We start from the raw sequence: 22,833 nt of genomic DNA, 5'->3' as shown, positions 1-22,833 counted from the left end.
ATTCAAGGAGCTCAGTCTGTTTAGCTTAACAAAAAGGTTAAGGGGTGTAACGATGCTGGTTCTGGCGGGACCCAACTGAGAGTGCCAATTCAGGACAAATTGCTTAAAGCAGGGCAGTTACAGCCCAAGGCTGGTGTTTTTCCACCTCTAAGGCAAACCAAACCAGCCAGACAAAGAGGACTTTGGTCTCACCCCACTGGCTAACCACAAGTCACACAAGCAATTCCCTTAGACACTCCAGTTTCCCAGTATCACCACCAATGCCACTCGTTATGGGGACGAATGGTTATGAAAACCAATACCCCAGTAAAAGAAAAAAGGTTCTCTCGATCCCAAAGGACCAAGCCCCAGACCCAGGTCAATATACAAATCAGATCTTACCCACAAATCAAGCTGTTGCCAATCCTTTAGAATCTAAAATCCAAAGGTTTATTCATAAAAGGAAAAAGATAGAGATGAGAGCTAGAATTGGTTAAATGGAATCAATTACATACAGTAATGGCAAAGTCTTGGTTCAGGCTTGTAGCAGTGATAGAATAAACTGCAGGTTCAAATCAAGTCTCTAGAGTACATCCACAGCTGGGATGGGCCCTCAGTCCTTTGTTCAGAGCTTCAGTTTGTAGCAAAGTCCCTCCAGAGGTAAGAAACAGATTGAAGACAAGATGGAGATGAGGGATCAGCCTTTTATAATCTTTTCCAGGTGTAAGAACACCTCTTTGTCCTTACTGTGGAAAATTACAGCAAAATGGAGTCTGCAGTCACATAGGCAAGTCCCTGCATACTTTGCTGAGTTACAAGGCGTATCTGCCTCCTCTCAATGGGTCAATTGTATAGCTGATGGTCCTTAATGGGCCATCAAGCAGGCTAGGCAGAGCTGACACCAACTTGTCTGGGATGACACCAAGAAGCATAGCATAAGTTTGAAATACAGACAGTATAGAGCCAATACTTATAACTTTAAATACAAAAATGATATATGCATACAGATAGCGTAATCATAACCAGCAAACCATAACCTTGTCTTAGACACCCTATTTGACCCCCTTTATACAAGATTTGGTGCCACTACAGGACTTTGGTTGCAACCATGTTCTATATGGTCCCAGTTTAAGTCAATAACGTGACAAGGGGTGACTTGATTACAGTCTATAAATACCTACCTGGGGAACAAATATTTGATAATGGACTCTTCAGTCTATCCGAGAAAAGTATAATATGGTCCAATAGCTGGAAGTTAAAGTTAGATACCTTGAGACTGGAAATAAGGCATAATTTTTTAACCATGAGAACAATTTACCAAGAGTCATGGTGGATTCTCCATCACTGGACGTTTTTCTAAAAGATCTGTTCTAGGAACTATTTTGGGGAAGTTATATGGCCTGTGTTATACAAGAGGTCAGTCTAGAGGATCACAAGTGGCCTTTCTGGCCTTGGAACCTAATGTATATATGAAAATGAGGAACACACAAATAGTGGCTACCTGTGAAAAGCTTGGTTTAAGTGACTTACTCAGGATCACACAGGAACTCTGTAGAAGAGGCAGAGACAGGGCAGCATTCAACTACCTTAGCCATGAGCCCATCTTTTCTCTTTCTGCAGTCTGCTGCCTCATTCACTTTACAAATTCCAACTTCTGCAACAAATGGGGTAGGCATCCTATAGATAGCAGCCTCTTTCATAACAACCCTGATTTCTCCCCAGAACATGGCCGTCCTGTGCAGTGAATATAGTTAAACTCTTGTTTTTATAATCTGTGTTTGTAGGGTTTTATGTTAGACGTGTCATTTTCCCTGACCTTGTGACTACCGTTCCTAACTCTAAGGGGCAGTTATTAACAACAGAGGGAAGCTAATGTGCAGTGGTGTGTGGTCTATGTATGCAACTCATGCATTGTGTGCTCCAGAATTAATTTCTACAAGAATATAAAAGCCCTGAATATGACTTCCTGACTAGCTGTGCCTTAGGGTTGCCAGGCATCTGGTTTTCGACCGGAACATCCGGTCAAAAAGGGACCCTGGCAGCTCCGGTCAGCACTGCTGACCAGGCCGTTAAAAGTCCGGTTGGCGGTGGGGGGGATGAGGAGGGGGTCTGCAGCAGCTCTCTCTGTGGAGCCCCAGTGGGCAGGGGATGGATCCCATTGGAGGGGCTGGGAAAGGCATTCGGCTGCAGGCTGGGGCCGGCAGGGTTAACCCCAGGCAGCAGCCGCTGCGGTGGCCGGGGACTCACTGCGGAATGGGCATTGTGACCTTTAGGAAGTGCCTTTGGGCTCCCTCCCTGCCCGGCCCGCTGCTCCCTGGCTGGTGGGTGCAGAAGGAGGAGCTGGCTCGGCTCCCTATGGGCTGTATGCTGCCGACGGTGGGGCCCAGGGCGAGCCACTGCCGCCTGCCCCGTAGTCAGCTCCCCCAGGCTGCTGCGCCGGGCTCATCTTGGGACCATGCGACCAGCAGGTAAGAGGCTGTGGGTTTGTCAGTCTCCGATGAATGGGCTGCACGGAAGCATGGGGCTAAAGTTGGGCTGCTCTCCCCAGGAACAGGTCTGAGCACAGTTGGGCAGCAGCTGGGCATGGAGGCCCCAGCCAGTGGCCGAGCTGCGGGGGGGACAAAGGAGAGGGGCTGGGGGTCACTTCAAACGGCGGGGGGATGAGGAGGGACCTGCAGCAGCTCTCTCCCTGAAGCTGCTGTGATTTGGGCTACTCTGGGGGCGCAGCGAGCAGTGTGCCTGCAGGACGATTCTGTCTTGCCCCCAGACGTGCATGGAGGACATCATTTTGTAGAACAAAATGGTGTCCTCCTCATAGCGTGACCTTGCCTGCACTGTATTGTGAGTTGACACCTTGCATGCAAGTGTAGAATGACATGCTTACTAAAAATGTCACAACACACCACTGTTAATGTGACAGCCCTTGGAACTCCCTGTTATAACATACAGAGATCGCGGACACAATGCTTGGCCCTGAGCACTGTAGCCAATAGAACAGGAGGTATTTGGTGGCAAGCTTATTCATTAAATAATCCCTCTAAAAGTAAAATCCGCATTCCCTTACTGTTGTAAACTCTTCTGTGTGCAGGGGCTGGCTGTGATGATTGAAGTAGATGCTCAGATCTTTATTATTATTTATATTATAATAGCATGCACAGTATGTTAGGTGCTGTTCATATAGAAGGTTGGGAAAGAGATATAATATAACCATGTTTTTATTGTGTTTTGCTTTGTTAAATATATGGCTGATTCCAAACTGCCCCTTTACTTAGCTAGATTTGTGTGATGTTAGTCCCTTGTAGACATGGTGGCAGAAGGGGTCTTAAGCAGTGATTTGATACTATACTGTTGCATGACAGCTGGATTTGATTTTAATAGCTCCTTTCATGTGTGAGGCATCCTCAAACAGGGCCGCCCAGTGGATTCAGGGGGCCTGGGGCAAAGTGGGGGAGCTTGTACTCACTGGGCGACGCTCTGAGTCTGCGGCAGCGGCGGTGGCGGCATTTTGGCGGCGGGGTGCCCTTCAGTCATTCCGCGTCTTCGGCAGCACTGAAGGACCCGCCGCTGAAATGCTGCTGAAGACCTGGAGCGACTGAAGGGCCCCCCCGCTGCCGAAGACCCGGACCGCCACCGGGTGAGGAAAGGGATTCTTGGCCAGGGCTTGCGGGGCCCCTGCAGGGCCCGGGGCCTGGGGCAAAGTGCCCCACTTGTCCCCCCCCCCCCCCCCCTCTGGGCGGCCCTGTCCTCAAACACCTCCTACCTCTCCCAAGCAGGAATAAATTCTGATAACTTACAACCAGATCCAAAACCCACTGAAGTACATGAAAAGACTAACATTGACTTCCCTGAGCTTTAGATTGACTTACACATGATAGTAATTCATATGGTACAGCAGTTGATGCAACAAAGCTTGCATGGATGGTTTTGTTTAATAAGTACCCAGGACAATAGACAATTTCAATAGGAAAGTGCTAGGTTCCACAGTGTTAAGTGCTTTTCATTATGTGTTTTACTTTGATTCAGCAAAAGTATAAGCTTTCTATGGGCTATTTCCCTTAACAGATGTACATTTGTTTGGCTGATCTTAGTGTGTCTGTGATGGAATACCTAATTACAGTTCTTATCAGACCACCTTCAAGAGATGCTCAGTTTTGTTGAGAGTGATATGTCTGCAGCACAGAGGGAAATCAGCTCTGGTTTTCCCTTTAGTTCTGCACACAGACAGGTTGGTCAGAGAAGCATTTTGTTGTTGCTAAGTGCACAGTAATTCTAAATTAGTCACTATTCAGTGTTGCCATCCAGCTATATTATGTAATTGGAGTTGCTAATAAAAAGTTCTGCAGAGGGATATCATGTTTCTGGAAAATCAGAATTATAATCTGAGATATATGCAGGGTTGTAATGTCAGCTGAGTAGAAGTAGTTCAATATAACTGCAAAAATAGAAAGCATGGCCTGGAGGCAGTCTCTTTCAGTTAGTACTAGCCCTTGGAGCAAACTAGCACTTGGTGGCTGCAGGGGTCAGAGGTGAAAGTAAGCTGGTCCGGTCCGGTACGGTGTACCGCAAGAACCAGTATGCCATGCCAGAATGGACCGGCTTCCCCGGCGGTGATTTAAAGGGCCCGGAGCTCTGGCCGCTTCAGGGAGCCCCAGGCCCTTTAAATCCCCGCCAGAGCTCCAGCAGTCAGGCTCCCACGGTGATTTAAAGGGCCCGGAGCTCCGCGGCGGCCAGATCCCCGGGCCCTTTAATTCGCCCCTGAGCCCCGGGGCTCCCAGCCGCCTCTGCAGCTGGTAGCTCCGGGGTGATTTAAAGGCCCTGGGGCTCCCAGCCACAGCCGGGGCCCCAGGGCCTTTAAATCTTGAAAGGCCACGCCTCTTCCGGTCGAGGCCACGCCTCTTCCGGTTGAGGCCATGCCCCCGCTCAGGACTCCGGCGTACCGGTAAGTACTTTAAGTTACTTTCATCCCTGGTAGGGGTATTAAAGCCACAATCCAGTGAAGCACTTAAGCATGTACTTAACTTTAAACAGATGAGTAGTGCCATTGCCCCCAACTACTTATCTGCTTTAAGTTAAGCATATCCTTGCTAGAGAGAGAATTAGACCTTCCCCTCACTCTTCAGATATGTGCTTTCTTGATCAATGTTTTAAAAATTCTTTTGAGTACAGGAATTGGTGAATAAAATTGCTGCAGGTACAACAGCTATAAAGTAGTTCAAATTTAAGCACCTGTGGCTGCTAAAATCCTCCCAACTGCCAATAAAAACCAAACCATCATCACTGGAGGCTGGGCAGCACGATTGTGACCTTTTTGTTTATTGGCACATCTCTTGAGAAGCAGCTGTGATATGTGAGTCTGAACAGTCAAATGGGAAGTGTTTATTGTGTTATTTTTTAATCTCAAAATTGAGGTAAATTCTCTAAATGTGTGGGGTTTTAGATTCCATTAAAAGTGCTATAGAAGATATTACTAGATGGTACTGTTACACATTATCTCATAAATTTCTTTTCTTAGTATGTGAGCAAGTTTTCATTCTTGGAAGAAATGTGTGATGGATTCAGTCACCGACGCCCCCTTGGGACCATCACCTGATGTGCTGAAATTACCTCTGAGCCCGTTTTCCCTGTCAGCTTGGGACTCCAGAACCCCATCTTGTTGAGCCAGACACGCTAGCCTGCTGCAACACAGACCCAAGGTCTGGTCCACACCCCCAAAGCTGCAGACTTAACTGAAAACAGCTCAGCCGTTTACCTATCTCCAGCACCCAGACACCCACTTCCCAATGGGATCCAAACCACAGATAAATCCGTTTTACTCTCTATAAAGCTTATACAGGGTAAATTCGTAAATTGTCCGCCCTCTATATCACTGATGGAGACATATGCACAGCTGTTTGCTCCCCCAGGTATTAATCACTTACTCTGGGTTTATTAATAACCAAAAGTGATGTTATTAAGTATAAAAAGTAGGATCCAAGTGGTTTCAAGTACTAACAGACAGAACAAAGTAAGTCACCAAGCAAAATAAAGCAAAAACATGCAAGTCTAAGCCTAATACATTAAGAAACTGATTACAGGTAATATCTCACCCTCAGAGGTGTTCCAATAAGCTTCTTTCACAGACTAGACTCCTTCCTAGTCTGGGCCCAATCCTTTCCCCTGGTACAGACTTTTAGATCCAACAGACATCTTAGGTGGTAAGCAGGGGTTTTCTCATGACTGGCCCCCTTTTGTCCTGCTCCACCCCCTTTTATAGCTTTGGCACAAGGCAGGAATCTTTTGTCTCTCTGGGTCCCCACCCCTCCTTCTAAATGAAAAAGTACCATATATAAGTTGGATTTCATTATCAGGTGACATGGTCACATGTCACTGTAAAACCCCTAGTCTCCATTCCCCATGGGCTGGCCCACACCTACACAGGAAGGCTTTCAAGTAACTAAGGCCATTTACAACTGATTGTTTCTGGAGCACCCTTAATGGCCTTCACTTAATAGGTTTACATCAGTGATACAAGTTTATATCTTATTTTCCTAACTCCAGATATAGAAATAATACATGCAAACAAATAGGATGAACACACTTAGTAGATTACAAGCGTTCTAATGACACCATACAAGGGGTATTTAGCGTAAAGCATATTCCAGTTATGTCATGTTCATAAGCATACTTCCATAAAGCATATGGAGTGCAACGTCACAAAATGCTCTATTGTTTGTGTTATTGATGTGTTTTGTTTGGGGGATGCTGTGGCAAGTAGCAAGGGAGTCTGCCCTTTGCCTTAGGGTTTGTCACTAGAAATATATCCAGTCTCTGTGTGACTGAATCCTCTTTCAACAGGAAGCTGACTGCAAGGCTCTGGATATCTGCTGTTGCTTAGCTGAGAGGTGAAAATAGCAATAGATACATAGCTAGGGCTTGATCAAAAGCTGAAGTTGAGACTATTTCCATTGATATCAGTGAACTTTGAATCAGTCTTTCAATCATTATGGGATAGATTGTGCCTTTAAGGCACACCCTGTTGCAAGGGGCAGTGCAGAGCCAGACCATGGCAAAGGAAGCATCAGGAGGTGTTATGCCTCCAAGAGTATGTCTACACTGTGTTTTAAAACCCATGGTAGCAAGTCTCAGAGCCCAGGGAGACGGACTCGCAGTGCTCTCGCTATGATGCTAAAAACAGCAGTGTAGACATTTGGGCTCGAGCTCTGAAGCCAGGGAGGGGGAGGGATTCAGAGCCCAAGCTTCAGCCCGAGCTGCATCGTCTACACTGCTGTTTTTAGCGCAAGCCCTGCAAACCTCAGGGCATGTCTCGACTACAGAGTTAAGTCGACATAAGTCGATATCCAGCTGCCACAGTAATTAAGTCAGTCGGGAGTGTCCACACCATACTCATTGTGTCACTGGAGTGCATCCTCAGCAGCAGCACTTGCATCAATGTACAGAGCAGTGCACTGTGGGTAGCTATCCTCAGTGCAGCTAGCCTCAGGGGGCTTTGGGAAGGGTTTGCAATGCCTCATGGGACCAAAACATGGTTGCAGGGGGGAATGGGATCCTGGCTTCAACCTCTCATGAAGCAGTTTCCTCCCTTCCTCCCTACCCTGATTTCCATGACAAGCAGCTCATACTTTTTGGTGCCTTTTTTCAAAAGGCTGGCTTAGCTGCACGTATGTCATAGCCTGAGAAGCATGGACCCTGCTCAGCTGTGCACTCTTGTTGTGAGCATTACAAACACCTCGTCCCTTATCCTGCAGTATTTCCAAAGCTGAGACAGGAGCCGCCATACAGAACATTGTGATGTCCTTCAGCAGCCCAGCTGAAAGCCATAGTACGAAACAATTCCCGTTTGCTGCTGGCAGTCATGCAGCAGCCGAACATGGTGGAGCGCCGTTTCTGATCCTGAGAAACAAGCACTGACTGATGGGATTGCATCATTATGCAGCTATGGGATGATGAGCAGTGGCTGCAGAACTTTCAAATGTGGAAGGTCACTTTCCAGGAACTGTGTGCAGAGCTTTCCCCAGCCCTGAAGCACAGAAACATTAAAATGAGACCTGCTGTGACCATGGAGAAGCGAGTGGAGATCGCTGTGTAGAAGCTTGCAATGCCAGACTGCTACTGGTTAGTGGAGAATCAATTTGGAGTTGGTAAATCCACCATGGGAATTGTTGTGATCCAAGTTTTCAGGGCCATTAATCTACTTCTGCTAAGAAGGGTAGTGACGCTGGGCAATGTGCAGGACATAGTGGATGGTTTTGCCGCGATGGGGTTCCCTAACTTCAGTGGGGCAATAGATGGCATACATATCCCTTGGCACCAGACCTCCTTGCCAAAGAGTACATAAACAGAAAGGGATACTTTTTAATGGTGTTGCAAGCACTGGTGGATCACAGGGGGCGTTTCACTGACATCAACGTGGGAAAGTCAAGAAAGGTACATGACACTCATCTTTAAGAATAAAGGTCTGTTCAGAAAGCTGCAAGCAGGGACTTCCTTTCCGGATCGGAAAATAATCATTGATGATGTTGAAATGCCAATAGTGATCCTGACAGACCTAGCCCACCCTTTGCTCCCATGGCTCATGAAGCCCTACACTAGCCACATGGAGAGCAGTAAGGAGTGATTCAACAATAGGATGAGTAAGTGCAGAATGGTGGTGGAATGTGCCTTTGGACATTTAAAGGGTCGCTGGCACAGTTTGCTTACTAGGTTAGACCTCAGTGAAAGCAATATCCCCATTGTTCTCTCTGCCTGCTGTGTGCTCCATAATATCTGTGATGCAGATACCAGGGCATTAAGAAGAGCCCAGCAGGAAGCACTCTGTTTCTGGGATGCTTTGAAAACTTGTTTCAATAATGATCCACATTAATGTGTGCCACTGGTCTGCATTGTGCCTTCTCATACCATCCCCTCTATTGCATTGGTTTCCCTGTCCCTCCCCTTCCTCCTGCAACCTCCCATGCGTGGAATAAATAAAGAGTATTTCATTCTTGAAACGTTGACATTTATTGCATAAACATAAAGAAACTGAAAGACCAGGAAAAGAATTTAACCTTGGACAGATGATGTGATAAAGTTGGGAGGGGAGAAACCAAGTCATCTTGTCTGTAAAAGCACAGTAGTCTTGCCCATCAAAGGTCTTTGAATGGCCACATTTTGTTCTTAGTACCCTCCTATGGTGTTGAGTGGAAAGGATACTGTACTCCTCTCCCCCCAAACCCTACCTCCTGGAATGTTGGGGAGAGGGGGAGGGGAAATACAGCGATGTTTGCAGCCTGTTCTTCAGGAGCTCTGAGACTCGCTGCTGCAGGTTTTAAAATGCAGTGGTGACATACCCAGAGAGATACAATGCATCCAATAGCTCCCTGTTTGCACCAGAGAGAAATTTTTATTCCTCCTTCCTTGTGGTAGGCCAGCTTCACTTGCTGATGGGTGGGGCAGAATCATTACTCCAGTTACTCCTCACTTGCTTTTCAGTGAGTTACTGCCCAGTGGAGCAACTCAGTAGGAGTCCCTGATCACAGAGGCTGCTATTTTGTGTAATCTTTATGTAGGACTTCTTACATCCTCTCCTTGTACTGCACTGCCATTTCAGAAAAGGGGCCAGGGTCTTGCACTACTTACGTTCTAAGTATTGACATTCTCATTTAATGTAAGGGCTAACACCTGCACACCCCCTGCACCTCTCTGATGGGGTAGCTTAACTCGTAGGAGTTGCAGGGGATGGGAAATTGTTTTTAGTTGGCATGGACTCCATTTTTGTGTTTTTAAAATGTACATATTCCTGCAGTGAAGGATAGCCATAATTTGTTTTAATTTATGAAATAACACTACCCACATACAAATGTTTCCCTTAATTCTGTGTTAAACCACAGTACTTGGTGTAGAATTTGATTAATGAATTGCTCACATGTTTGGTATTCATAATAGATTCCTTAGGTTGAACCACATATATTTTCAGTCTTTATTGCCTCAAGTCTGAGATAACAATTCTTTGTTGGGGACTGTGATGTGGTGTCCCCCGCCCTGAAATGGTTAAAGCAGATTGAGAAGGAGGCCACAGCTGAGGGGAATCAAGTGGCTAAGATCCCCTCACCTGACAGTGTGAGGGAGCCCAGCTGAGGAGGAATAGGCTGGGCTGAGTCTATAAAGCCAGGAAAGTGGAAGCAGAGGGGGTTTTTGGGAAAGTCTGCAGTCACTTGCTGGGAGAAGGAAGGAGTGGTTGGAGACTGCAGAGACATGTGGTCTGCAGTTCTCCCCAGGGAGGAGAGAGTGGAGAAGCTGGCAAATGTGGATGGAGGGGAGCACCAGATGGTAAGGAAAGGGCTGAGGGAAAGGCAATAAAAGTCCAGGAGGGAACAGACCTTCTCTGCTGGTTAGAGGGTCCCTGAGCCAGAACCTGGAGTAGAGGGTGGACCCGGATTCCCCTGCCAGCCACTGAGGAAGTGGCACTATGTGGCAGTGAATAAGCAGACTGCCTAGGATTGCAGAAGAAACACTTTAGTACCCCAGAAGGGGAAAACATGTGTAGTGACTTGGCTAGAGGGCTGAGTCATGAAAAAGCAGCAGCAGCAGCTCATGGAGAGAGAGGCAGAGAGATGGTGTACAATCGTGGGAAGGGGTGTTGACCTCATGAAGCTAACCCCCAGAACTGCTAGGAAGCGGCACCATCCTAGCAGTGAGCAGAGCACCCTGTGACAAGAGCCAAATTCTGATGGTCATAATGGGAGCTCCTCCATAAAAGTATTTGCAATTTGTCTCTTTCACAAAACATTAGGTTGCCACTATGTAAAGTGGCCAATTATCATAAATCTTAGTGTGTTTTCACTTATTATTATCTGGGAGAAAAAAATAAAACAATTAATGACTTCTGCAAAAGCAAACAGACACTCTTAAGCTGCCCCTTCTCTTCCCCCCACCTCCCCACAAGCAGGGCCACCTGGAACGCAGGGGCTTTAGGGGCTGCAGGGCCCTGGGCTAAGGGGGCCCCAGGGCCCTGGCCTGCAGCTCTAAAGCCCCTTTCGGAATGCAGCCCTGCAAGCACGGGCCAGAGGACTCAGGAGGAGCAAGGGCAGCTGTGCAGCCAGCGGCCGGAGAGAAGCGCCGCTTTCCCCTTCAAAGCGCCGCTTCTCTCCGGCCAGTTTTGAAGGGGAAAGCGGCGCTTCTCTCCGGCCGCTGGCTGCGCGGCTGCCCCTGCTCCTCCTGAGTCCTCTGGCCCGTGCTTGCAGGGCTCCATTCCGAAAGGGGCTTTAGAGCTGCAGGCCAGGGCCCCGGTGCCCCCTTAGCCCAGGGCCCTGCAGCCCCTAAAGCCCCTGCATTCCGGGTGGGCCTGCCTGCCGGGGGGAGGGGTGGCTCCCAGAATCGCGGCCATGGGGGCGGTGCTGCACTGTGTGGAACCACCTGCACACCCCCTGCACCAAACAGGAGCTGCCCCAGGTAAGTGCTCTGCACCTCCTGCCTGCCCCAGCCCTGAGCCTCCTCCCACACACACACCCCCCGAGTGCCCTCCTGCACCCTAATTCCCTCACAGAACCTGCACCCCACCCTGAGCGCCCTCCCAGACCCTGCAACCTCAGCCCTGAGCCCCAGGGGTAAGCCAAGGGCATCTCCCCACCACAGTACTGTACAGTATATAATGCCTTTTGTCTGTCCCCAAAAAATTTCCTTGGAACCTAACCCACCGCATTTACATTAAATCTTATGGGAAAATTGGATTCGTTTAACATCGTTTCACTTAGTTGCATTTTTCACGAACATACTTATAAGGTTAAGTGAGGAGTTACTGTAGTAATGTTTTGTCTGCCCTCTAGTGGAAATTGACATTATAGCACTTAATATAGTGCAAATAATTACCTGTTTCAGTAGGGCTGTTTCTCAAACTGGGTCATGAGAGATGGGAGTGTGAAAGGGAAAATTTCATATGTACAGCATACTGTAGTTGGCATGAAGGTAAGTGACTGCATTTTGACCAAAGATGGGAACAAGCTAGAAATTCAGATCGATATTTGGATCCAAAGTTTGGACGATATGTTCCTATCCAGGGTTCTAGCTCATCCCAATATAGAGAGATGGACCAGAGCCAGATCTGCAGTGAAGTTTGGGGGCCAAATTCTTATCTAGTGTAAATCAGCATAGCTATCCTGAAGTTAATGGAGCTACACCAATATACACCAGCGAAGGATTTGGCCTCATCTGTGTACAGATGCGAGATGTTGTTGGTTTGAACCCATCTCTACACTACACAGACATGCATACTTGAGGAGCAGCCAGGGGATTTCTCTTGTTCACAGACACAGAATATGATGTAGGAACTGGATGGTGGCATGTATTGAGCTGGCATGGTTCTAGTTGAAATTTTATTAATACTTAACAACCAAAAAGGCTAAAGGTAAAATTCTCAAAAATGCCTTAGTGACTTTGGGTAATTTTTTTTTAAAGTGCAAACTCTCTAATACTAGACATAAAAGTTGTCAGTATTGCTATAGGAGCCTGTGTCTGTTGGAAGATCCCTCACCCATCCTCTTGTTATTGGAAGCATGTCTACTAGTTGAACCCCTTAACTGGGAGAACTGCGTTCTCATCCTGGCTTTGCCACCAGACTTTTTGTGTGACCTCAGGCAAGTCACTTAAATTCTCTGTGCCTCAGTGTCCTTATCTGTAAAATACAGATAATGTACGCAAGGATTGCAAACATGGAGTTACGCCTCAGAAAACTCCTTTGGGTAGGAACTGTGGCTTTTTTGTCAGAAAAATTCCTGCTGACAAACATATAATAAAATGACCGGAATAGACATTTTTAAAAAAAAGTTTAAAACCTCAAATCACTCAGTAGAATTTGTTTGTCTTTCTTCCATCCACTACTCATTCTCTTTATGGTATTAAACAATTGGGCAAAAGCCATGTATTCATTGAAGAGTTTCCACTTTAGGGGCATTCACACACTAAAGTACACTCCACCTATAGGCCTACCCCAACTTTTTGTCAAACCACATCGTCTTTGTCCATCTTTGGGGCTCTGTGACGAGTAGTATAACTACAGTACAGGGAGGGATGTGTACTTTACTGTAAGCAAGAAGTTACTTCTAATAGTAATATTTCTAAATGGCTTAATATTTTCTAGGTACTGTACAAATACTAATTCTGATAACGCCTCCATGAGACAAATATTCTTGCCAGAGAGGATACAGAGACAGAGGGTCACTTGTCTGCACAAGGTGCACTTAGGTAGAAGGCAAGATGTAAGTGTGATGCTCGAAAACTAGGTACCAGCTCAGGTCAGAACGCCAGGCCAATTCATTTAAGTGTTAGTATAGATCAAAGTGTTAAATGCATAAGCATGTATTCAGATGTTTAAACTTCATGAAAACTTGTGGAATGTTACTTGTATTGTTTTCACTTATCTGTTCCTGTTACAATGTAATAGCTAACATTTACATTGGAAATACCCCTGGAACTAAATAACTCATCAGACATCAAAGAAGCTTTGTGAAATGCTAATGACGGACTTAATGACTTTAACAGAAAAGGCTAATTCCCAAGCAAATGGCCATTATGGTGTGATGACCTGAGGTCAGAGACTCAAAGTGCATTCCTCACTCAACATCAGCAAAGGAAAAGCCCACATGGGTGGGGACACTATCAGCTTGCTTTCTGTGTGAAGATACTATAAATATGGATTCAAAGAAAGATCCTTTATCTCTGGACTGTTTGGATTCTAGCAGGGCAGAAAAACTGATCGAGAAGGCAGAGATCCTCAGAGTTATTCTGGGTAGCCCTGAGAGACTTTGGGGAAACTGGCGGATTACTACACCTCTGCTACCATTTGGAATTGTAGACTGTTACTCACCTGTACATATATTTTACCTGATTTAACCTCTCAATAACTCTCATTTTTCTTTTTCTTAGCTAATAAACCTTTAATTAGTTTACTAAAGAATTGGCTGCCAGAATTGTCTTTGGTGTAAGATCTGGAGTATCAATTGATCTGGGGATAGTGACTGGTCTCTTGAGACTGGGAGAAACCTGATGTGGTGTGATTTTAGGTTTAAGCAGGGCCGTCCTTACCCATACGCAAAGTATGCAGCTGCGTAAGGCACCAGGAAATTTGGGGCACCAAATTTCCTGGTGCTCTGGGCTGCTCCAGCCCCTGCCCCGCCTCTTCCCCATGCTCCATCCCAGCTCCGCCTCTTCCCTGTCCTGCTCCACCCTGCCCCGCCCCTTCCCCACCCCAGCCCTGCCCCCACTCCCCTGAGGAGTGCAGCAGGGTCGGGCCTGCACTCACCAGCGGTGGGAAGTGCAGTGACACGGTCCCAGCCGCGCCATCGGTGAGTGCTGGCGGATGGTTCCCCCCGCCCCCCAAATGAGCCCCCCCCCTGCGGAGGTCTGGACAAAGATTGTAGCAGAAGGGTTGGAGGGGAAAGAATGGATTTCCTGCAATGACCGGTGGTTCCCCATACTGGGGGAGGGAAGGGGGCACAATTTAAAGGGGAGGACACGTGACCACCCCACATGTCCCCTCCTGCCCAGTGACACACACTACAAATATATAAAAAAACAAACCCACAATTAAAGTAACTTCCTCTCCAAAGTGTGAGTTCTGGGCTTTATTTGCCATGGAAGCATTGATAACATAACTAATACCTGTATCCGGGGAGTGACCACAGCTCCCTGCTCTATTTTAGATATTAGTGACATCTGCTGTTGTGTAAACAAAGAGCCCTGAAATGAGATCGGGGAAGATAAAATGCCTTTCAGTTTACTGTTAAAAATTCCACAAATAAAGAACTGATCATATGCATTACACTTCCATGCAGCAGCCCAAGAGAAGTTGTGTTTTCTCTCTGTTTTTATAACCTTAGAGTTTGACTTTTATTTTTTTGAAGGACTTTCAGCACTTGAAAACTCATTTTACTTTTCTACTTTCAGTCCCACAATATGACTCAAATAAAAAAGGGGCTTTTCTTTCACAGGTTTATCTAAAGTGTCTGTGTCTATTCAAGCACTAAGCAAATGAGGCACTTCAGTCAATAAGACCACTATTTTTCTCTGCTTTTAGGAAAACAAGCCTTGAAATATTCCTTCCTTGGGGTGAACTGTTTTCTCTAGCCTTAATGGCACAACTGCTACTTTAAGCCAACTTCAGCTTACACTATTGATTGTTGTTCCTCCATGGCTCAGTTGTTTTCTGAAAGTAGAAGCAAAGTATTTTCTTCATGTCCCTTCTTCTTTCCTGCCAGTAGGGTCAAATAAACACACTTGTCTGCACAAGTTCAGGAAGAGGTTGAACAGCATTTTGTTAATTTTGGGAGGAAGGTTCCATTGGTTTTTGTTTAACTTAGGGTATGTCTGCACTGGCACTTCGTCAGCAAAATTTTTGTCCTTCAGGAGGGTTACGCGCACACACGCGCACACACACACACACACACACACACACACACCCCGAACAACAAAAGTTTTACCAACAAAAAGCGCCAGTGTGACCAACGCTTTGTCGGCAGGAGCGCTCTCCTGCCAACAAAACCGCTACCGCTTGTGGGGGGTGGGAGTTTTTTGTTGGCAGGAGAGCTCTCTCCTGCCAACAAACAGCAGCTACACTGCACGGCTTTTAGCGGCATGACTGTAGCAGCACAGCTGTGTCGCTAAAAGCTGCGTAGTGTACCCATACCCTTAAACTCACTCAACCTGCGTTTTCAGAATAGAAAACAATGCCTGATGCTAGTGGTCACTCTAAGTTTTGTTTGCACTTGTAGTTCAGCTTCATTACTATGTCATCCATAGGTGAGACCTACATTAGGCCTATGTTATTCAGCAGTGAGTCTGAAATTACATGGCATTTCCTTCCAAGGGTTTGGCTACCTTACCTTAGTGTAGTGTTATGTTAAAGTGGCAAGCTTTCTTAGTGCGGATGCAGTCATACCAGTATAAAAGTGATCATACTTGTACTGCTTATTCTGGTTTGGCAACTTTTATCCTGGTATAAATGTGTCCACCCTGGGGCTTTTACCAGTATAACTATGTCAGACAAAAAAAAAAAATCACACCTGTAATTGGCAGTTATACTGCTACAACTTCAAGCAGAGACCAGCTCCAAGTTGTTTCACTCTTGCTTCCCTAGCAGTCTAATCAGCACATTATTAGTGGTTATTAAATTCAGTTTACTTTACACAGCCCCCAACTCTTAAATTTTCAGTGTGCTTCAGCTCTAGGTTATGACATGTAACTGAACTGCAGAAGATTAAAGCTGGAGATTGACAGTTGGGTTAGGGCCGTTCTCATGCACAAAGGAAGAGGTGATTTGGGGGAAGGGAGTGAGATTAGATGCGCTCATTACCCTCCCCCAGGAACCCTTGATCACAAATAACTTTCTCACTACAACCCACACAGTCTGTATGTGACTGTGATTAATTGGCACAGGAGCTAGATGTGTCCACAAGAGCAATCACCAATTAAATAGTTTTGACATTAAAATCATCAGGCATCAGTATTAACTTCCCCCTGAAAGCTGTGAACTCCTCATTCACTGCCCAGCTATTTTTTTCAGGCTGTCTGCAGACTCAGGCAGCTAACACTGCATTGATATATGAATGTCATTGCAGCCATAAAAGCTAGAGACTTCTTAATAGAAGCTTGCATTCTGGAGCATAGTTATATTAATCTGCAGTTATGCAGCCACATAGTCGCTATAGTGCTCTGGCTAGAGATTATAAGAAAAAAATCTCCTTTCTTTTGCTGGAAACGAAGCACTTATGCTTGTTTCAGGAGTAAATTTACAGCTGCTAAAAAAAGAAACTAAAGAATTCTCACAATAAACAAAAGGAATGAGTCACATATGATAATGATCTTGCAGTCACATAGCACCTCCTATCCTGAAGGATCCCATGATCTGAATCCCAGGGGAGCCAGCTGAGTCACTCAATTAGGGTGAACTGCAAAGAATGGGGCAGACAATCCCCAAAGCTGGTGGATATTCCAGTACTTAGATTTACCAAGCCAGCACAAAGCAGCTTCTGTTATACCTCACTGGTTACTCAGAAGGCAACAACACGGTTCCCTTAAAGTAACCCAGCCTCAGGCCTCCACCGACACCCAAGTCAGATATGACGAGGATTTCTGAAAATCTTATTTCATCATATAAAAAAGGTTCTACCAATCCCAAAGGATCGGACACATTACCTCCCAGGTTAATGAATATTCCAGATCTTTCCCAAACACATACTACAGCCAATTCTTATTAACTAAACTGAAATTTATTAAAAAAGAAAAGGGAGAGAGAAATGGTTATAAAAGAACAGTATACATACAGACATGAGTCAATCTTGAGATTCAGATGCACAGCAGAGAGGGTGAGCTTTGTAGATGCAAAGAGTTCTTTCAGAAATAGTTCAAAGGTTATAGTCCAATGTTTATATTTCAAGGTTGTCCAGTCAGAACTGGGATCTCAGTCCTTGTGGGTTAGGCTTCCCCTGCATGAAACCTCAAGCAGATCTGAGATTAAAAAGGATTGGGACCCAAAGGTCTTTAATACAATTCCAGGCCTACTTTGACAGGTCGGAGTCCTTAGTCGAACAATAGGGACTCATGGACTTTGAAGTGGACCCATTTCCTAAGCATAGCCGGTAATTATCCAAACAGAGTGACACACAAGGCAATTGCCTGTTTTCCCACCATTCGCAGATGATTTGCTATATGTTTCAGACAGAGATGAATACAGCAACATCCTATGTTTACAGTTCATTTAAATGTTAAGATGGTCTGTTGATCTCTGAATTAACAGAATACAGCATAGACAGGGACTATTTGATTACATTGTTGATTTTTAACCAATATACTGTATATGTAAATACACAAAAACACAAACATTATCTCCCCCTATGTTTTTAAGGGTTGAATTTGAGCCATTTATCCTGTAGGATGCTTAACCCTTTCTGGTCATAAGTCACAATCCCCAAATTCTTTACAAACTGATATACAATCTGAATCTGGCCATCTCATTCTACGTATATTTGGCCTGCCCCAATGGGGGCTCGATCTTGACTGAGACTTCTGTGCACTACCACGAACATATAATAACGCTAATCTGTAATGGCCATAAGTGGTCTTAGTCTGTATTCTACATTTCTTTTAAAAGATGGCACTTCCAGTGGCACAGTACCCTGAGTGCCTTGCTGGGGCATTGGTTTAATACCGAAGGCTAGGAAAAAGTGGCCACTTCCTACAGCACTTACGGGGGAAAAAACAATCAAGATTAGACATAGAGGTGTGGCAAGAGCTGAACAATAGGTTGGTTTAGATGCTCTGATAATTGACAATGAACAGCAGTATAGGAAATTGCATGGATAGAGACAGTGGCCATCCTGTTACCACATGCTATGTGTGAGTGAAGAAATTAGACCAGGAGTGATCAATTGTTTTTTGTCAAGGTCCTAATTTCTTGGTCAAAGTCCAGACTCCAGAAAAAAAAAATTCACACAGCAATAACAGTAATGATAATAAGTAAATAAAAATGTTGCAGTCCATTCGAAAGCATCTATTGGTCCAGATTTGGCCCATGGTCTGCCTGTTGACTACCCCTCAATTAGACTGATACAGAGCCCAGCAGATGGGTACACAGATGGTGTAGAGGGGAATGTTTTGTATCCATGAAACATTGGAATGCCTTCTGTGACACAGAGGCAGCTGTTTGGATTTAGGTGGTCTCTTCTTAAGCAGAAAGGGTAGCAACTGCTGGTTCAAAACAGGCAGGACTTAAATCGACTTTAAACTAGGTAGGAATTCATAAGACAAAATTAGAAAAGGGGGGAAGCAACCAAGTAAGAGTACACTACACTACAACCTTACAGCTGTGCTGCTGTACCCATGCAGTTGCGCAGCTGTAACGCTTCTGGTGAAGCGGCTCTAAGCCAACAGGCAAGAACTCTCCCACTGGCTTAATAACTCCACCTCTAGGAGAGGCAGTAGCTATGCTGGCAGGAGAAGCACTCAAGTTATTCATACGCATTGTAATTTGCTTATATTAAATATGTGTTAAATTCTGCTTTGGCTTTTGGATGCTCATACTAGTCAATTTCCTCATCCTAGTCAATCATATTGCTCTTTCTAGTAGACTGCTGTATTTTTGGCTCTTTCCTGGAAAACCTAACTAATGCTATTTCTGGTGTCAAGGTATGGTTTTGGTGAAGGGGGACATTGTATGAGATCAGAAAGTAATTTGTGTTAAGAAAAGGCCATGGCACTAAAAACAAAAAAAGTAAAGTCAACATCTTATATATTAGGTTATCTAAATTAAAATTCCTCACATTCTGTCACAAAATGTAATGCCAAGACACACATTTCTTATGGTGTGTACCTGAATTTATGCAGGAAGAGGGGAACAGGGACTGACTCTGCCAGGTATAGCAAGGCTAGGGGATGAGACCTTCCCAGGGCTTACTGCTCCTCCCATAACCTTACAGTTTCTGATGATGTCAGCAGACTGTACTTGACAACTTGGATTCTGGACAGCAGCACTATCTCCCTATAGTGGAACACGAGGAAAGTTACATTTGAGAATCCACAACTTGATCCATTCTGCAGAAAGTTCTTGCTGCTGGAATACAATATTTATATAGTCTAACAACAGACATACCGGTGGGAACAATCCCTGTTTTGAAGGAGCATCTGCTATGTTGCCTTTCTCACTTTTTCAGACCGGAAAATTAAACAAACATCTGTAGGCAATAACGTTTCTGCAGGCTCTTTTTGAAATGAACAAAACTTTTCAAAAAGATACACTGGCCAAGGTCACATATGCAAAGTGTTGTAAAGATACTATGCAGCACAACTCATCTCTTATTAATTAGAATTAATTGTATTTTAGCACCATAAGAAACATGTGGTGGTTAGCTCCCCCACAGTAATCACACTACATTGTCATGTAACCCTCCCTGAGTTTGAATCAAAGGTGCATTCCTGAAACCAGGTATCTGGCTCACTGGCATACACATACATGATTGCCACCTAGTGGCTAATAAGCAAAGTCCACACTTCAATAAAAAATTCGCAATAATAAAAATGGGCAATCTAAAATAATAAACATATTAAGTGGTTTGCAGTACTGTTTGTAAAAATGTTTTCAGTGTTTGATGCTTTAAAGTTTAAAATACTTTCAAAACTATAGAGTTCAACATCTGCGATGCATATTAAAATGTTTTCATGTAGTTATATTACCTACTTAATCAAGAAATGGGTCTGCTCAGGACCTGTTAGTTTTTGTATTGTTTTATTAAATGACTAACAAAATAATATACTATGTTTGTAACTCAACTTTTCAACCGTCATCATCTGCGGCATTTGGTACAGACTACTAAATAAGATACTGTATCAATGATAACATGGAAGTTGTATTTGTGTTGTGAGGTCAACATTGAAGCCCCCATTGTGTTTAAAATATGCTACTGGCAAATCCATATTGAATGGAGTGCTAACTGAACTCTCAAAGATGGGCTACTCAGGTAATTTCTGACCAACTCCATAAGTGTTTCCTCAAAAATAAAATAAAATAAACAAATAAAAAGTTTAATTTAAAAGTAATACAAATCACCTATTAACCATGACATACATATAGCCTAATCCTAAAACTCCGCAGTTTTGGGGTGCTATTTTGGAGAGGCAGAGAGGCCACCTGCAATTTTATTAGGAAACAAATAAAATTGAACATAAAAGAGGTTACAGGACATGTGCAATCAAATGCTTCTATGCTTCTTTTTCAAAAGGATGACTTACTTATTCACATCACTGTTGCTCCCGGTGTGCTGCACATAGTTGTTTAACTTGCATCTTGAAAGAGAAAGGATGGCTTGCTGGAAGTTGTCTCCCATCACAACATAAAGTAATAGGTTACCACACGTGTTTAGTGCAGCTAATGGTCTAGAGACAATGTAAGCAGCATGGATTTGGTTTTCAATGTGGCAGCTAACCGGTTGAAGTCGTAATTCTATCCGAACACCCCTAAAGACATGAAAGGGTAGGAAGCACACATAAAAGACCACCAAGAGCAGAATGGCAAGTCTACGAGCCTTCTGCTTGTAACAAGCATGAGTATGAGGCCCTCTAGCCAAAGTGTAAATAATGACACTGTAACACAGAGTCACAACCATTAATGGCAGGTAGAAGGCTAACCCAGACAGAAGCCAGTTATACCACCTAATAGTGTCCAAGTTTTCAGAACTAGTGAGGTCCAGGCAAATGGATTTGTTTTGGTCCTCTCTTGAGGTGATTAAAAGGTTGACAGGACTGACAGCCACCAGGGAAATCACCCAAACTGCAGCACAAGCCACCACTGCCCATCTCCTTTTCTGAATAGAGAAGAACTTCATCGGATGGACAATCACGAAGTAGCGAAAGATGCTGAAGCAAGTGAGGAAGAGGATGCTGCTGTACAAGTTGAAGTGGAAGCCAAAACGGATAAATTTACACATGAAGTCTCCGAAGACCCAGTGGTCTCCATTGGCATAGTAATGTATCAGGAAAGGAAGGCTTATTAAGTACAGTAAGTCTGTGAAGGCCAAGTTAAACATAATGATGGTGCTGCTCTTCCACGGCCTCATCTTGAAACTGTATACAGAAATTGCAATAATATTTCCTGGGAAGCCCACCAGAAAGATTATGCTGTACATAAGAGGGAGATAGAAATTCTTCAGAAGGACATCTACATCGGTACAGTTTGTGAAAGCATCTGCATGGCTTTGCAACGAAGTTAAGTTGGCTAAGTCTTCGGTTGTATTCATGGCCATTTTCTTACTGCGTTAGCAAGTGGTAAAGAAAAGAAAAATGTTTAGTTTTCACTAATAAGTTAATGCAGTGCTTTAACCATATCACTATAAAATGGACTTTCACAGATCAAAACACAAGAGTCTGTTAAAATACTTGTAATAAAGGCTGTTTTCGGTCTGAAAAAGCATCAAGTCCTTCAATATAACTGCCCAATTTAATAGTACACCTCTAACCCGATATAACGCTGTCCTCGAGAGCCAAAAAATCTTACCGTGTTATAGGTGAAACCGCGTTATATCAAACTTGCTTGATCCGCCAGAGTGCGCAGCCCCGCCCTCCCGAAGCACTGCTTTACCATGTTATATCCAAATTCGTGTTATATCGGGTCGCGTTATATCGGGGTAGAGGTGTAGTATCTTTTTTTAATAAGAAAAGGACTTGTTGCTTTGGTGGGAGCTGATCTGATGGGGTGACCTTTGTTTTCTGAAGTTACAATTTATGGTATTTTTTAACTGATCAGCTCAGCATTACAAAGTAAGTCTCAGAGATAGAGGTACTGCACACGAATGACAAAGCTGCCACGTTTACAACTGAAGGCAGTTTCAGTGTTTTAGGGCATGAAACAGTCCCCTCAATAATGTCAGGGAATCTCCTTGAGCTTTTATTGCTGCATTCAGCAGGGGCCAGCCAGAGCAGAAAAGCAGCCTAGCAGTGCTATGTCTGGTGACATTCATCATTTATTTTTATGATATCTCTTAAGTTCCCCCCTTGGCCAACAAAACAGATTAATCATTTATTGCTTTTTTTTCAAAATCATAATCCTGTGCCCAATTTGCTGCTTTTTTAACTATTCTGGCATTTTCCATAGCTTTAGTGTTTCAAGAAATTATCAGGCGATCTTTGAAAAGCAGGTCATTGATTTTTCTTAATTCTGTTTTTATTTTATTTTATTTTCTTAATTCTATTTTATTTTATTTTATTTTGAAATAATAAAAATTAGGTTTTCTATTGCCATAATTCTCCAGGCTTGGAATCAGTACCTGGACTTGAATCAATAACTCTGAGATTCTACAGGGAAAGTTTTAGCTGTTAAGCTAGAGAGGAATCTACTTA

At 44.4% G+C, this 22,833-nt stretch overlaps 1 protein-coding gene across 1 annotated transcript; it reads right to left on the bottom strand.

Annotated features, from left to right (window-relative positions):
* Positions 1 to 20,726: 20,726 nt before the first annotated feature.
* On the bottom strand, positions 20,727 to 21,740 carry LOC135895721 (2-oxoglutarate receptor 1-like). Its single transcript, XM_065423867.1, has one exon. The coding sequence runs from the start codon at positions 21,738 to 21,740 to the stop codon at positions 20,727 to 20,729; it is 1,014 nt and encodes a 337-aa protein (XP_065279939.1).
* Positions 21,741 to 22,833: the final 1,093 nt, after the last annotated feature.

This window comes from Emys orbicularis, chromosome 1, assembly GCF_028017835.1.
Source record: "Emys orbicularis isolate rEmyOrb1 chromosome 1, rEmyOrb1.hap1, whole genome shotgun sequence".
Classification (NCBI taxonomy): Eukaryota; Metazoa; Chordata; order Testudines; family Emydidae; genus Emys; species Emys orbicularis.
This window is presented reverse-complemented; position numbering and strand designations above follow the sequence as displayed.